This window comes from Neoarius graeffei, chromosome 19 (genome assembly GCF_027579695.1).
Source record: "Neoarius graeffei isolate fNeoGra1 chromosome 19, fNeoGra1.pri, whole genome shotgun sequence".
NCBI classification, from domain to species: Eukaryota; Metazoa; Chordata; class Actinopteri; order Siluriformes; family Ariidae; genus Neoarius; species Neoarius graeffei.
The window spans coordinates 43385560-43400900 of record NC_083587.1 but is presented as its reverse complement, the minus strand read 5'-3'; the positions used below and the strand labels follow the sequence as shown (position 1 = coordinate 43400900).

Genomic DNA, 15341 nt, shown 5'->3' with positions numbered 1-15341 from the left:
AAAAGCAAACAAACCTTCATCTGCATCAAAACTTCACTTAGGTCTTCCACATCCATATGAAAATCCTTTGATAGAAAGGAGTGGGGGGGAAAAAAAGAGTTTGACTATCAACATGTCATTACATGCAGTATTAAATCACTTCAAGTCAATCTTTTACTTTTGATACTCTGTTTAGTTTCTCTTGTAGGGATATCACATGCTTTTTGTATTGTAGAACTTCTTGCTCCAGGAAGTCATGTTTTTCTCTAAGGGTCATGGTCATGGCTAAATGAGAAAACAATTAAGTTATGGAAATATTGCAGCATGAATAGACTATTCATGAACTCCTGTCCTAAACCACATTCTCACATGCTTACCCCTTTCTTGTGCTCTTTCCATTTGATTCCTTTCATAGTCTTGTACCACCCACTTTTTTTCCTGCTCCAGCTTTTCCCTCTCTCTTTTTTCATCTTCCAGCTTCTTTTCCAGTACTGATATTTCAACTCTCCAGTCCTCCACTTCCTTTCTATCACTCTCTTTTTCACTCTCATGTTCATTATGGTGGCTATGGGCAGACAGAGTGCTATGGTGGAAATCATTAAATATTTCAGTATGATTACATCTGATTCAAACTTGCATAACTTGACTGCATTCAAATTGCAGAAAATGCACAGAACGTGCCTGTTTACAACATTGAAAATCTGTCAGTGTATTACTGTAAATATGTTGATAGTGATATAAAAGAAATGGTGTAGTTTTTTATATATATATATATATATATATATATATATATATATATATATATATATATAGTATAATATAAAAGAACGAGGTTGTTTGGATGAGTTTTGCAGAGAACTCACCTAAGCAGTAGAGCATTATAGTTCCTCTTCAAGAGACTTCTCTCCCTTTCAATGTCTGAGACCCTCTCCTGAAGCTACGAATAGATCACCATATTGGTGAGATAAAGATCTGTTTCAATGTTATTAGATTATAATGGATATTATTTGCTTATTTTTGAGTGTATTATATTTATAAGAAGTAGTCCTGAATTCACTAATATGAAAATGACATGACTGCAGTACCTCTGCCAAGTTGTGCAGTGAGATAGTGGCAGTATTAAGTTGACCACCTAGGATCATCACCTTCTGCTTTTCCTGTTTCAGTTGCTCACTCAGCTGCCCAACTTTTCCCAGTAAAGTCCCCTGGCTCTCCTGCAGTGATTTTTGGCCCTATGGTACATAAACATGTATAAGAAGCAGAATAAATGCACCACAATATTACTGGTGTACAAATAGTGTTCAATTGTTTTAAAAGAGCACACTAAAAATGCCCAGTGTACACCATAATTTGCAGGAAAATACTGTTAAATGGCAACAGTAAAAGTGTATAAATGGAAAAAAGTTTCTGAAATATAGTAATAATAAATACAGTAAGCCTGTTTTTTCCATGATAACAATTTGTAAACTTAAGCCAATTTTGTTGTACATTGCAAGTACATACGCCCTTAACCACAATGTGTGATTCCCCCCCCCCCCCCCCCAATTATCAGTATTTTGACTTATTAACTTATTTTGACACAGCATGCCCACTTTTTTGGCAACAGGGTTGTTTCTGAAAAATGGCACATACAATAATAATTATGAAGCTAAGTTATTTATTGAGTCATTTATTTAGTTATTTCAGCTTAGTATGTCATTATTTTGACTTACTATAACTCATTATTTTGACATAAAAATGTTCCACAATCCATCAATGAGACTAATTTATTGAATATTTCACTCATAATTATTATTGTATCTGCCATTTTTCAGAAACAACCCTGTTGCCATAAAAAGTGGGCATGCTGTGTACAAGTAAATAAAAGCAGAATGTGATGACTTGCAAATCATGGAAACCCTATATTTCATTGAGAACAGTACAGACAACATATCCATCCATCCATTATCTGTAGCCACTTATCCTGTTCTGCAGGGTCATGGGCAAGCTGGAGCCTATCCCAGCTGACTATGGGCAAGAGGCGGGATACACGCTGGACAAGTTGCCAGGTTAACACAGGGCTGACACAGAGACAAACAACCATTCACACTCACATTCACACCCATGGTCAATTTTAGAGACACCAATTAACCTAACCTGCATATCTTTGGACTGTGGGGGAAACCAGAGCATCCAGAGGAAACCCACACAGACACAGGGAGAACACGCAAACTCCACACAGAAAGGCCCTCGCCGGCTGCTGGGCTCGAACCCAGGACCTTCTTGCTGTGAGGCGACAGGGCTAAGCACTACACCACCGCGCCACCCTACAGACAGCATATCAAATGTTGAAACTGAGAAATTTTTTAAACCCAAACAACTTTTTTTTTTTTTTTGGGGGGGGGGAGCTAATTTGGAATTTATTGCCAGCAACATGTTTCAGAAAAGTTGGGACAGGGGCAACAAAAGACTGGAAAAGTTGTGTAATACTAAAACAAACAAAACAAACACACAAAAAACCACCTGGTGGAACATCTCACAGCTAATTACACTACCGTTCAAAAGTTTGGGGTCACTTTGAAATTTCCTTATTTTTGAAAGAAAAGCACTGTTCTTTTCAATGAAGATCACTTTAAACTAATCAGAAATACACTCTATACATTGCTAATGTGGTAAATGACTATTCTAGCTAAATTCTACTAAATGTCTGGTTTTTGGTGCAATATCTACATAGGTGTATAGAGGCCCATTTCCAGCAACTATCACTCCAGTGTTCTAATGGTACAATGTGTTTGCTCATTGCCTCAGAAGGCTAATGGATGATTAGAAAACCCTTGTACAATCATGTTAGCACAGCTGAAAACAGTTGAGCTCTTTAGAGAAGCTATAAAACTGACCTTCCTTTGAGCAGATTGAGTTTCTGGAGCATCACATTTGTGGGGTCGATTAAATGCTCAAAATGGCCAGAAAAATGTCTCATCTCATCTCATCTCATTATCTGTAGCCGCTTTATCCTTCTACAGGGTCGCAGGCAAGCTGGAGCCTATCCCAGCTGACTATGGGCGAAAGGCGGGGTACACCCTGGACAAGTCGCCAGGTCATCACAGGGCTGACACATAGACACAGACAACCATTCACACTCACATTCACACCTACGGTCAATTTAGAGTCACCAGTTAACCTAACCTGCATGTCTTTGGACTGTGGGGGAAACCGGAGCACCCGGAGGAAACCCACGCGGACACGGGGAGAACATGTAAACTCCGCACAGAAAGGCCCTCGCCGGCCCCGGGGCTCGAACCCAGGACCTTCTTGCTGTGAGGCGACAGCGCTAACCACTACACCACCGTGCCGCCCAGAAAAATGTCTTGACTATATTTTCTATTCATTTTACAACTTATGGTGGTAAATAAAAGTGTGACTTTTCATGGAAAACACAAAATTGTCTGGGTGACCCCAAACTTTTGAACGATAGTGTAGGTTAATTGGAAATTACATGATCAGTACCATGATTGTGGGTATAAAAAGAGCATCCCAGAGTTTCTCAGAAGTAAAGATGGCCTTAAGGTGGCAGTGCATTAAAAACAGACATGATTCTTTCATGGAAATCACTGCATGGGCTCAGAAATACTTCCTAAAGCCATAATCGATTAACACAGTTTGTTGCTGCATCCACAAATGGAAATTAAAATTCTACCATGCAAAGAAGAATCCATATATAAACAATACCTAGAAACACTACTACCTTCTCTGGGCCCAAGCTCATTTAGGATGGACTGAGGCAAAGTGGAAAATTGTTCTGTGGTCTGACAAATCAAAATTTGATATTCTTTTTGGAAATCATGGACATCATGTCCTCTGAGCAAAGAGGAGAGGAACCATCTGACTTATCAGCGCACAGTTCAAAAGCCAGCATCTGTGATGGTATGGAGATGCATTAGTGCATACAGTATGGCATAGGTAGCTTGCACCTCAGGGAAGGCACCATTAATGCTAAACGATGTATACAGATAGGCTGACAACTGCATTCTGCACACATCACATCTGCATGGCTCTGTAGTAAAAGATTCCAGATGATAAAGTGGCCTGCCTGCAGTCCAGACCTGTCACCAATTGAAAACATTTGGTACATTGTGAAACAAAAATATGACAAAGGAGACCCCAGACTGTTGTGCAGCTGAAATTATAATAGGCAAGAATGGGACAATCTCATTTTCAAAATTACAGCAAATGGTCTCAATTCCCAAACATGTACAGAGTGTTGTTAAAAGTAGAGGTGATGAAACACGGTGGTCTGCATGGGTTTCCTCCAGGTGCTCCAGTTTCCCTCACAGCTCAAAGACATGCGGTTAGGTTAATATGGGGCAGCCTTGGGCTGAAGTGCCCTTGAGCAAGGCACCTAACCCCAACTGCTCCCCAGGTGCTGGAGCATAACTGCCCACTGCTCTGGGTACATGTGTGGGTGCTCATTGCTCACTTGTGTGCGCGCATGTGTGTGTTCACTGCTTCAGATGGGTTAAATGCAGAGGACGAATTTCACTGTGCTTGAGTGTGCATGTGACACATAAAGGCTTCTTCTTCTTCTTCTTCTTCTTCTTCCAAACATGTCTCTGTCCCACCCTTTTTGAAACATGTTGCTGGCATCCAATTAAAAAATGAGCATATATATTTTTCAAACAACAATGAAATTTGTGAGTTTCAACATTTGGATTACCATGATTTACAAATCATCACATTCTGTTTTTATTTATATTTTTACACAATGTCCCAACTTTAGACTAACTTATTTTCGACCTGACCTTGTGAATCAGCTGTCTCCAGGTTCTCCCTTTGGTGCACAAATAAGATATTTTTAAAACCTGGATTACAGGTCTCCTGGCTCTGTCTGTTTGTTTTATTTTTGAGAAAACTGCAGTATATTTTCGCATCCAGAAGAACTTACAACAATTCTTGGTGTTTGTTGGCAGTTGGCAGATGATGTGCTCTGTCTCTGCACTGTAACAACCCAGATGATAGATGAATTCATCACATGTATGATCTGATCCAAATGATCTGTTTGTGTGGTCCTAACACCATATGCAAGCACGGATAAGTGAGTCATCGTGTTAAAGTGCTTGCTAGTCAAAAAGAACCAGTTTAAAGATGCAACAAATGTTTGATTGATAGTAGTTCAGTGGAAGTTTCTCAGTACCAAATAAGTGTTTGTGTTAGACAAAATGAGATTCATGTGTGATCAGGATCTTAAAAGTGAAACATACTCACTAGAAACACATGCCTCTTCTGATAATCCCAGTTTTGAGAGAGAGCTAGGACAAAAGTTTGTGGTAATAAAAGGTCTAAGCTATGCAAAGAGCTTAATATTCCAGAGCAGTCAGAGTGGACTAGAGAACAGTGTTTCGCTGCAACACAGACACCAAAGAGAACACTGAAGGAGCTGCAAAAATCCACAGTGGAGATGGGATTATCTGCTCATAGGACCTCTTTAAGCTGTACACTCCACAGAGTGGGGCTTTATGGAAGAGTGTCCAGAAAAAAATCCATTGCTTAAAAAAAAAAAAGCAAACATGTTTGAAGTTTGCCCAACAGCATGTGGCAGACTCCCCAAACATATGGAAGAAGATTCTCTGGTCAGATGAGACTAAAATTGAACCTTTTGGCCATCATGGGATGTGTGGTGCAATATGTGGTGCAAACCCAACACTTCCCATCACCCTGAGGACACCATTCCTACAGTGAGCATGGTGGTAGCTGCATCATGCTGTGGGGATGTTTTTCATCCGCAGGGACAGGAAAGCTGGTCAGGATTGAAGGAAAGATGGATGGCACTAAATACAGAGCAATTCTGCAGGGAAACCTGTTTGAGTCGACCAGAGGTTTGAGGCTGGGATGAAGGTTCACATTCCAGCAGGACAATGACCCTAAACATACCGCTAAAGCTACACTGGAGTGGTTTAAAGGGAAAAGAGTGAAAAACTCCTGTACCAAAACTCAGCAGCAGCAGTTCAGCACCACCAGCAGAAAACAGCACCTAGAACACATAGAGGAGAGGAGCAGCTTAATGCAGTGTGGCTGGTAGCTGCTAATGACAGCATGTGCATTCACCCTCCAGGAGACAGTGAGAGAGTATATAAAGGCGGCACACCATTCACTGAGTGAGTACCTCCTCCTGAATGCTAAATCTGACTTGCTGTTTTCCCAGCAGATACAACTTCAGATGATTCCCTCCCCTGCTGGAAACATTGCAAAGCTGCTCCTATGCACCACTAAGAAGAACTTACCACTCCTCACACCCTGAGACACTTGAGCATACCACCTCCACTTTGATCCCTTGCAGTTGGTGCACTTCCTGCACCAACTGGCTCACTCCACTCCACAAAATAAACAAAAATAAAAGCACTTTTTTGCACCACACACCATTGTCCCCATGTCTGTCACGTCCTGCCGCTAGAAGGCATTGTATAGAGTACACGCAAGTTTTTTTTTTTTTTTATGGGGCTACTCCATGGCAATCATTGCTGCTCTGGATTCAACTGTGCCTGTCAGTCAGTGTGCTGATGATTTGAAATCTGAAATCCAATAAGGTTTTGCCAGTTTTGAAGCTTGAATGGTAGAAAGCTAAACTGACTGAGCTTTCTGAGTCTCAATGCATATGAAAGAGATTTTGATGTGAAAATGTATGTGTCTGCTGTGATGCAAGCAGGTAAATCTGCTTCCATTTAGAGAAATGAATGTCATTGTCACAAATCAGGAGCCATGTAGTTTTAATATGCACAGAAAGCAGTATGGCATTGGCTTGCTGAAAGAAGGAAGGCCTTCCCTGAAAAAAAAGTCTGGATAGCAGTATATTGCTCTGAAACATGTGTATATATCATTCAGCATTAATGATACCTTCCCAGATGTACAAACTACCCATGTCATGTGCACTAATGCACCCTCATAGCATCACAGATGCTGGCTTTTGAACTGTGCACTGCTAAGAAGCTGGATGGTCCCACTCCTCTTTCACTTGGAGGATGTGGTGTCCATGATTTCTAAAAAGAATTTCTACTTTTGATTTGTCAGACCTCGGGACAATTTTCCACTTTGCCTCAGTCCATCATAAAAGAGCTCAGGTCCAGAAAAGGTGGCAGTGTTTCTGGATATTGTTTTATATATGGTTTTAACTTGCATTTGTGGATGCATTAATGAACCGTTTGCACAGATAATGGTTTTCTGAAGTGTTCCCAAGCCTATACAGTGATTTTCACTACAGACATGTGTCTGCTTTTAATGCAGTATCACCTGAAGGCCTGATGATCACAGGCATCCAATGTCAGTTTTGAGCCTTGTCTCTTCCATATGGAGATTTCTCTAGATAGAACTTTGAATGGGTGGGTGGAGCACAGAAGTACGGCAGGCCAGAACTGAGTTTCCAAAACTCTTTATTTTTGCACTTTTCAGTGACTTTCCACTCTCCCAGCCACACATGCACGCACACACACAAGTCGTCTGGTTGGCATCCCTTCCTCTGCTCGCTCTCTCCTTTTATAGGGCGCGGTCACTGGGGAAGACACACAAACACAGGTTAACTGGCATCAGGCCGCAATCGCTGCTGTCTTATTAATTTGGGGACGCACCTGCCCATTGAGCAAGTGGAAGCCCAGATACCGTACTTCCACCCGCCCAATCGCACACTTCTTCGGGTTGGTTGTGAGACCTATTCTCCTCAGCGACCCAAGGACGGCCCTTAGGTGTTGCAGATGCCGCGGCCAGTCATTACTATAGATTATGATATCGTCTAAGTATGCGGCTGCATAGGTGGTGTGGGGGCGGAGGACCCTATCCATAAACTGCTGGAACGTAGCGGGCGCCCCAAACAGCCCAAAAGGAAGTGTGACAAATTGGTGTAAGCCAAACGGTGTGGAGAAGGCCGTTTTTTCTTGGGATAATGGAGTCAAGGGGATCTGCCAATAACCCTTTGTCAAATCCAGTGTCGAATAAAAGCAAGCCATGCCTAGTCGATCCAGCAACTCGTCAATATGAGGCATTGGGTACGCATCAAATTTAGACACGCGTTGACTTTTCTATAGTCCACACAGAACCGGACCGACCCATCGGCCTTGGGAACCAAGACCACCGGGCTGCTCCAGTAACTGTGGGGCTTCTCGACGATGCCCATGTTGAGGATGGCCTCGAGTTCTTCCCGAACCACCTTTTTCTTGTGTTCGGGCAGCCTGTAACGGTGGCTGCGCACTACCACCCCCGGGGGCGTCTCAATGTGGTGTTCTATGAGGCGGGTGCGGCCAAGCAGGGGTGAGAACGCGTCCAAAAATTCGGTCTGCAACTGGGCAACCTCCGTGAGTTGGGTCGGGGAGAGGTGGTCTCCACAGGGGACCGGAGAGGTAAGCGATGTCAATGTTCCCTTTTGAACCTCCGACTCCAGCTCCACCTTCTCCGGAACCAATGACACCAACGCCACGGGGACCTCCTCGTTCCAAAGTTTGAGCAGATTGAGGTGGTAAATCTGTAGCGCCCCACCCCTGTCCGTTTGCCTTACCTTATAGTCGACATCCCCGACTCGCCGTGTGACCTCAAAGGGTCCTTGCTATTTGGCGATCAATTTGGAGCTCGACGTAGGCAACAGCACAAGTACTTTATCTCCTGGTGCGAACTCCCTAAGGCATGTACCCCTGTCGTACAGGTGGATTTGTCGTTCTTGGGCCTGCCGCAAATTCTCCTGGGTTAGGTGTGTGAGTGTGTGGAGTTTTGCGCGCAGGTCGATAACGTATTGAATTTCATTTTTGCTTGTTGAAGGTCCCTCCTCCCAATTTTCCTGCAGTACATCTAGGATGCCACGCGGCTTAGGCCCATATAATAATTCGAATGGGGAGAACCCCGTGGAGGCTTGTGGGACCTCTCGCACTGCGAATAACAGGGGTTCGAGCCATTTATCCCAATTGCGTGCATCCTTGTGTACAAACTTTTTAATTATGTTCTTGAGGGTGCGATTGAACCGTTCGACTAAACTGTCCGTTTGTGGGTGATAAACGCTGGTGCGGATCGGCTTAATTCCTAGTAACCCATACAGTTCATGCAGTGTGCATGACATATAAACGTAGTGCCTTGATCAGTCAGAATCTTTTTGGGGATTCCAACTTGGGAGGTGACGTGGAAGAGTGCTTCCGCAATACTATGTGCTGAGATATTGCGGAGAGGCACTGCTTCCAGGTATCGCGTTGCATAGTCCACCAGAACTAAAATAAAGCGATACCCTCATGTTGACCAATCTAATGGCCCGACGAGATCCATCCCAATTCTTTCGAACAGGGTCTCGATTAATGGCAGAGGGCGCAAAGGTGCTTTTGGAATGGCCGCTGGATTTACTAACTGGCATTCGCGGCACACCGTACACCACCTACGGACATCGCCATGAATCCCTGGCCAATAGAACCAGGCCATTATTCGGGCTAGTGTCTTATCCTGTCCCAAGTGTCCAGCCATGGGATTAAAGTGAGCCGCCTGGAATACAAATTCTCGGCGGCTCTTTGGGATCAAAAGTTGTGTGATCAGCTCCTTAGTCTGAGTGTCCTGCGTCACTCGGTATAATCTATCCTTCATAATGGAAAAATAGGGGAAGGACGGGGTGGTGTTTGGCTGGAGCGTTTGACCATCGATTACTCTCACTTGGTCAAACGCATGCTGCAGAGTCTCGTCTCGCGACTGCTCTAACGGGAAATCCGCGAGGGATTCCCCAAGAGAGGGAGGAGGAGCCTGCTGCTCCTCACTCTGATGCAGTGATGACATAGACGGCTCTGTGACAGCTGCTCCCGCACAATGCCACACCGGGACCTCCTCCTGCTGAACTATGGCAGGCCCCACTCTTCACTAAATGAGTCATTAATTCCCGAAATCCCGGCCAATCTGTCCCCAAAATTATTGAGTGGGTAAGGCGAGGATTAACTGCCGCCTTTACACTAAATTTCTCCCCTCGAAATAGAATGTGGACCGCCACTAAAGGGTAGTTGTGAACATCCTTGTGCACACACAACACCTTCACCAATTGTGCTCTCCCCAATGCCTCATCTTGCACCAGGCTTTGGTGGATTGAGGTCTGATTACAGCCGGAGTCCACCAAAGCCTGATACATATCCCCTTGGATACTCACCGGTATGTGATACGCTCCGGCCCAATCGAGGGCGGTTCCTGGCGTGTCGGGGATCCGGACCACTGCGCCCACCTCCATTACCGAGCACTGATGCTGGAGGTGCCCCGGCTCCCCGCAGCGCCAGCAAACCGACCCGGGCTCTCTCTCTGCATTGGCATTCTGGGGCTCACTCACCTGAGGGGGGGAAAGACAGACACGGAAGTGGGAAATGGGAGGGCACCGTGGGTGCGGCGGGCTGGCTGGGGTGGAGCCGGCCCCCGCTGTGGAGGAACGGGGCAAGGATGAGGAACAGAAGGGGAGGGGGAGAGAGAGGACAGGGGAGAAGAGGAGACATGCTGTCCTGCCATGGGAACAGCCGCCAAATGGTCCTCTGCCAGCTCGATGGCCTGATCCAGCGACGCCAGGCGATGGCACTGGACCCACTCTGCAGTCCCTTCGGGAAGTCGGGCGATGAACTGCTCCAGTACCACCAGATCGATGATTCCCTCTGTGTCGCGGTTGTCAGCTCTCAGGCACTGCCGGCAGGCATCCCGGAGTTGCTGGCCAAACGCGAACGGCCGCCCGACCTCCTCTAGGCGCAGAGTGTGGAAGCACTGTCGATGTTGTTCTGGGGTGCGCTCCACACGCTGGAGGACGGCCCGGTGCAGATCTGCGTAGACCAGCTGGCTGTCGGTGGGGAGCTGTAGCGCGGTCAGCTGCGCCTCGCCCGTTAGCAGGGGGAGGAGGTGCGCCATGCACTGTTCCACCAGCCAGCCCCAGGCCTCTGCTGCTTGCACAAGGAGCGCGAGGAAGGCCTCAGGGTCGTCGTGCGGGCCCATCTTTGTTTGGGTGAGGTGGGGAGGGCCCGCGGCAGTGGAGGTGGTGGACCCCGCTGACACGAGGAGGTGCCGGAACGCCTGACGATCTTCCTATTGCGCCAGCACCAGGGCCTCGAACCTTTGCTCCTGCTCCTTCCAGAGGGTGACTAGCGCCTGGTGCTGGCTCTGTTGGGCCGTGGCGAGGGTGTGGATCGGGTCCGTGAAGGGGGAGGACTCCATGGGGCTGTTCTCCTCTGTGCTCCGAATTCCCAGGTTTCGGCACCACTGTAGAACTTTGAGCGGGTGGGTGGAGCACAGAAGTACGGCAGGCCAGAACTGAGTTTCCAAAACTCTTTATTTTTGCGCTTTTCAGTAACTTTCCACTCTCCCAGCCACACATGCACGTGCACACACAAGTCGTCTGGTTGGGGAGAGAGCTCCCTTCCTCTGCTCACTCTCTCCTTTTATAGGGCGCGGTCACTGGGGAAGACACACCAACACAGGTTAACTGACATCAGGTGCAGTGATTCTGCCCCTTACCTTCCCTGACTCCGCCCTCCATTCACAGACCGCCGCTTGACCACGCCCCTGCTGCCACAGTACCGTAGATGATGTGATCCCCAAATTCTTTGCAATTTTACATTTGAGGAATGTTATTCTTCAAATATTGCACGGTTTGCCTATGCAGTCTTTCACAAAGCACTGAACCCCTATGTTGTCACTACTATTTTCAATTAAATATAGGGTTTTCCTGATTTGATTCCATGATTTCCCATAAGATGGCACCCCACTGATAGAGTAGTAGAGTAGAGTGTACTTTATTGTCCCCAGAGGGGAAATTTGTGTTAGGCTTAAACAATCACTGCAACAACATTCATACGGTACATTAAGACAATACATGGAATACATAAAAACATAGACCTATACATAAAAAACATAAAACTATACATAAAAAAACCTGTGTACTGCATAGCATGGCTGCTGTCATTGAGCATTTTGATGGCAGTTGGTAGAAAAGAGTTTTTATATTTGTTCAGTCTGCAATGTGGTGTGATGCACCTGGGAGACTTCAAGCTCCACCTAGAAGCCTCCCACTCTGCTGCTTTCCTTCCTCCACTCCTTTGATCTCTCCCTGCTGAACTCTCCTCCAACCCATAAAGCTGTCACCCTTCTAGACCTGGTCTTGCTCCTAAAAACCTGCTCTTTCTCAGATCCCACAGCTACCCCTCTCCATCTGTCTGACCATCACTTCATTTCATTCTCCCTCCCTCTTTCTCTACAGTCATCATCCTCCCTGCCCCCACTGTTACAGTCTGTTGAAACCTCAGCTCCCTCTCTCCCTCCTCTCTTGCCTCCTTGGTCACTGCCTCCCTCCCCCTGCTTGAATCCTTTGCCAGTCTCCCCAGTGAATCTGCTGCATCCTTCCTGCTCTCCTTTCTCTCCTCATCACTGGACACATTATCTCCGTTTGTCTCCAGGCCAGCAAGATCTTCCCCTCCTAGTCCCTGGATGTCCAAAATACTTCGCTCCTACAGAATTGGTCTCTATGCAGCAGAGAGGAAGTGGAGAAAATCCAGGGTCCCTGGTGACCTTTCCTGCTAACAGTACCTCCTTGCTGAGTTCTCAGCCTCACTCAAATCAGACAAGATGAAGTTTTATCACTCCAAAATTCACATCTCAATCTCCAACCCTTGTCAGCTGTTTTCTGTTTCCTCAACTCTCCACCACCTGCACCTCAGTCCTCCATCACTGCAGAGGACTTTGTGGTCTTTTTTGAGGAGAAAATCATGGCCATCCACAGTTCCTTCACCATGCGTGCCTCACCCCCACCCCCCAACCCTCCCCGTCTCTTCCCCCTTGCTCTCTGCTTTCCCCCTCTTTCCATTTCAGATGTCTCCCAGCTCCTGTTTTCTCACCATCTGACCACCTGTGCCCTTGACCCTATCCCCTCATCTCTCCTCCAGACCATCACTCCTGACATCCTCCCATTTATCACCTCCCTCATCAACTTTGTCCTTCAGATACTTTCCCCCCAGCTCCAAACAGGCCCCCATCACCCCTCTGCTGAAAAAAACTCACCTTAGACCCCTCTGTCAACCAGAACTACTGCCCCATTTCCCTTCTCCCCTTCCTGTCAAAGATGCTTGAATGTGCTGTTGCTAACCAACTGTCTTATTTTCTTTCATGGAACAACCTCCTGAATCCTCACCAATCCGGCTTCCAAGCTGGACACTCAACCGAGACTGTGCTTCTCTCAGTCAGTGAGGCACTTCATGCAGCATGTGCTGCCTCCCTCTCCTCAGTCCTGATCCTCCTTGATCTCTCTGCTGTATTTGACACTGTTGGATTTGACACTCCATCCTCCTGTCATCCTTATCAGCTCTAGGGATCTGTGGGACAGCTCTAGACTGATTCAAGTCCTACCTCTCTGGTCACTCCTTCCAGGTTACCTGGTCTGGTACTGTATCAGCACCATACCCACTTACCACCGGTGTCCCTCAAGGTTCAGTCCTTGGTCCGCTTCTCTTCTCCTTCTACACCCAGTCTTTTGGCCCAATAGACTTAACCCATAACTACATCATCGCTTGTTTACTGCAATGCATTATGGGTGATATCCGGAGTCAGCTCCGATGTATTGTTTACTTTCACTTTTGTTAAAAACTGCATTGTTCTGTCTAACCAGTTTTAACCATGCCTAAAGTGAATTGCCATGTGCCTTACTGTCTCCACAACAAAGAGAACACCTAATTTGAGCTTTTATCAGCTGCCAGTTGAGAAGAAAGAAATGGATAAGTTTAATCCACAACGAAAACCTTTGAACTGAATCAAAATGGACAAGTGTTTGTAGCTTACATTTCCCTGGTGGGAAAAAGACATACTTAAACTGTGACCCAGCAATATTTCCATGGTCTGTGGAATGGCCTTCGGTTATAGAAGATTATAACAATCGACACTGTTCATTGTCTGAAACTAGTGATATTCCAAAGCCTGTAAAACAAGGAAGCATTCTTCAGCCTTTGCCTTTCAACGTGGCGAAGCACTCGGCAGCTGAACAAGCCTGTTGGACCAATAAAACTCCCAAACCACAAAGGGTTCTCTTTCAGGTATGTATAATGTTCAGTGTACCTCACTAGTGCCATTTATTGAAGAAAATGCATTTATACTGAACATGACATGGCAGATCAGTGGGTTTCCAAAGTTTTTATTATTATTTTTTTCCTAATGTTTCTTGATATCAAGTTTTATTTAACTAATCACTCATTTTATAAATGTTTTGATGCTGTTTATCTGGGCCCGGGATCACGAAACAATCTTAGACTTAAGTCAACGGTTGATTTTTCATAATAGATTCCCTTATTGCATTTGTAACTTTCATTGTCAAGGTTAAGTACAAGGCTAAGATTTCATTAGAACAAAGCTTCTGAGAAAATGATAAGGAATAATTGAAGATTAAAAGAAAAAAAATAGACTTAAGTCTGAGATTGCTTCGTGATCCAATATACATCCTCAGAAATAAGACATTCTGAGATTTGATGTTGTTGTACAGTGTGGTAGACTTGGTCTAGACTCTTCTCACCAAGCTTGATTTGGATTCCGATTTTCCTGCTGTAAACCCATGACATGTTATCAACCTCTTTAAATCACCAATTTCATTGTCTTCCATGACCGAGCATGGCAAAATTGCTCCTCTCACATTGCTCTCACATAAAATTAATCTGACATCCATCATATCGCTCAACTACCAACCCCGGCTATCCCCCACAATGCATTATGGTAAACAAGTGATGACGTAGTTATGCTTGTGGACTATTATCTCTGCTCATGGTCTATCCTACCATGGCTATGCTGATGACACCCAACTGTTTCTCTCTTTTTTCCTCCTTCTGACACACAGATCTCCGGTCGCATCTCTACTTGCCTGCGTGACATCCAGAGCTGGATGGATAACCATCACATGAAGCTCAATCCAAGCAAGACAGAGGCAATCTATATTCCTGCTCCATCCTCTCCACCCCTGGAGATTGTCAGCTCCATGGGGGAAATCTCTAGGTCTCCTTCACCCAGCACGGAGAACCTAGGGGTCATATTTTGATGACAAACTCTCTTCCTCAGCGAACATCGCTGCAGTGAACCAGATATGTAGATTCCTCTTCTACAACATCCGAAGGATCCGCCCTTTTCTGACCACCTACTCTACTCAGCTCCTGGTCCAAGCGCTGATCCTCTCCCGCTTGGACTACTGCAACTCTTTCCTTGCTGGCCTTCCAGCTTCTGCCATCAGACCTTTGTAGCTTATCCAGAACGCTGCAGCTCGCCTGGTCTACAACCTCCCTCTTTCTTCCCATGTCACCCCTCTGCTTGCTGACCTGCACTGGCTAACTATCGCAGCTCATATCAAATTTAAGACATTGGTACTAACTTACCAGGCTCTCAAAGGTTTA

At 45.7% G+C, this 15341-nt stretch overlaps 1 protein-coding gene across 1 annotated transcript in view; it reads right to left on the bottom strand.

The window, feature by feature from the left end:
• rpgrip1 (RPGR interacting protein 1) overlaps window positions 1-15341 on the bottom strand; it is an 82723-nt gene that overhangs the window by 33356 nt on the left and 34026 nt on the right. Inside the window, exons 9-13 of the mRNA XM_060900113.1 lie at window positions 1065-1211; window positions 843-916; window positions 357-562; window positions 158-264; window positions 15-65 (exon numbers count right to left, since the gene is read on the bottom strand). Coding sequence (XP_060756096.1) covers window positions 15-65; window positions 158-264; window positions 357-562; window positions 843-916; window positions 1065-1211 — 585 coding nt within the window. The remainder of the gene's footprint in view (window positions 1-14; window positions 66-157; window positions 265-356; window positions 563-842; window positions 917-1064; window positions 1212-15341) is intronic.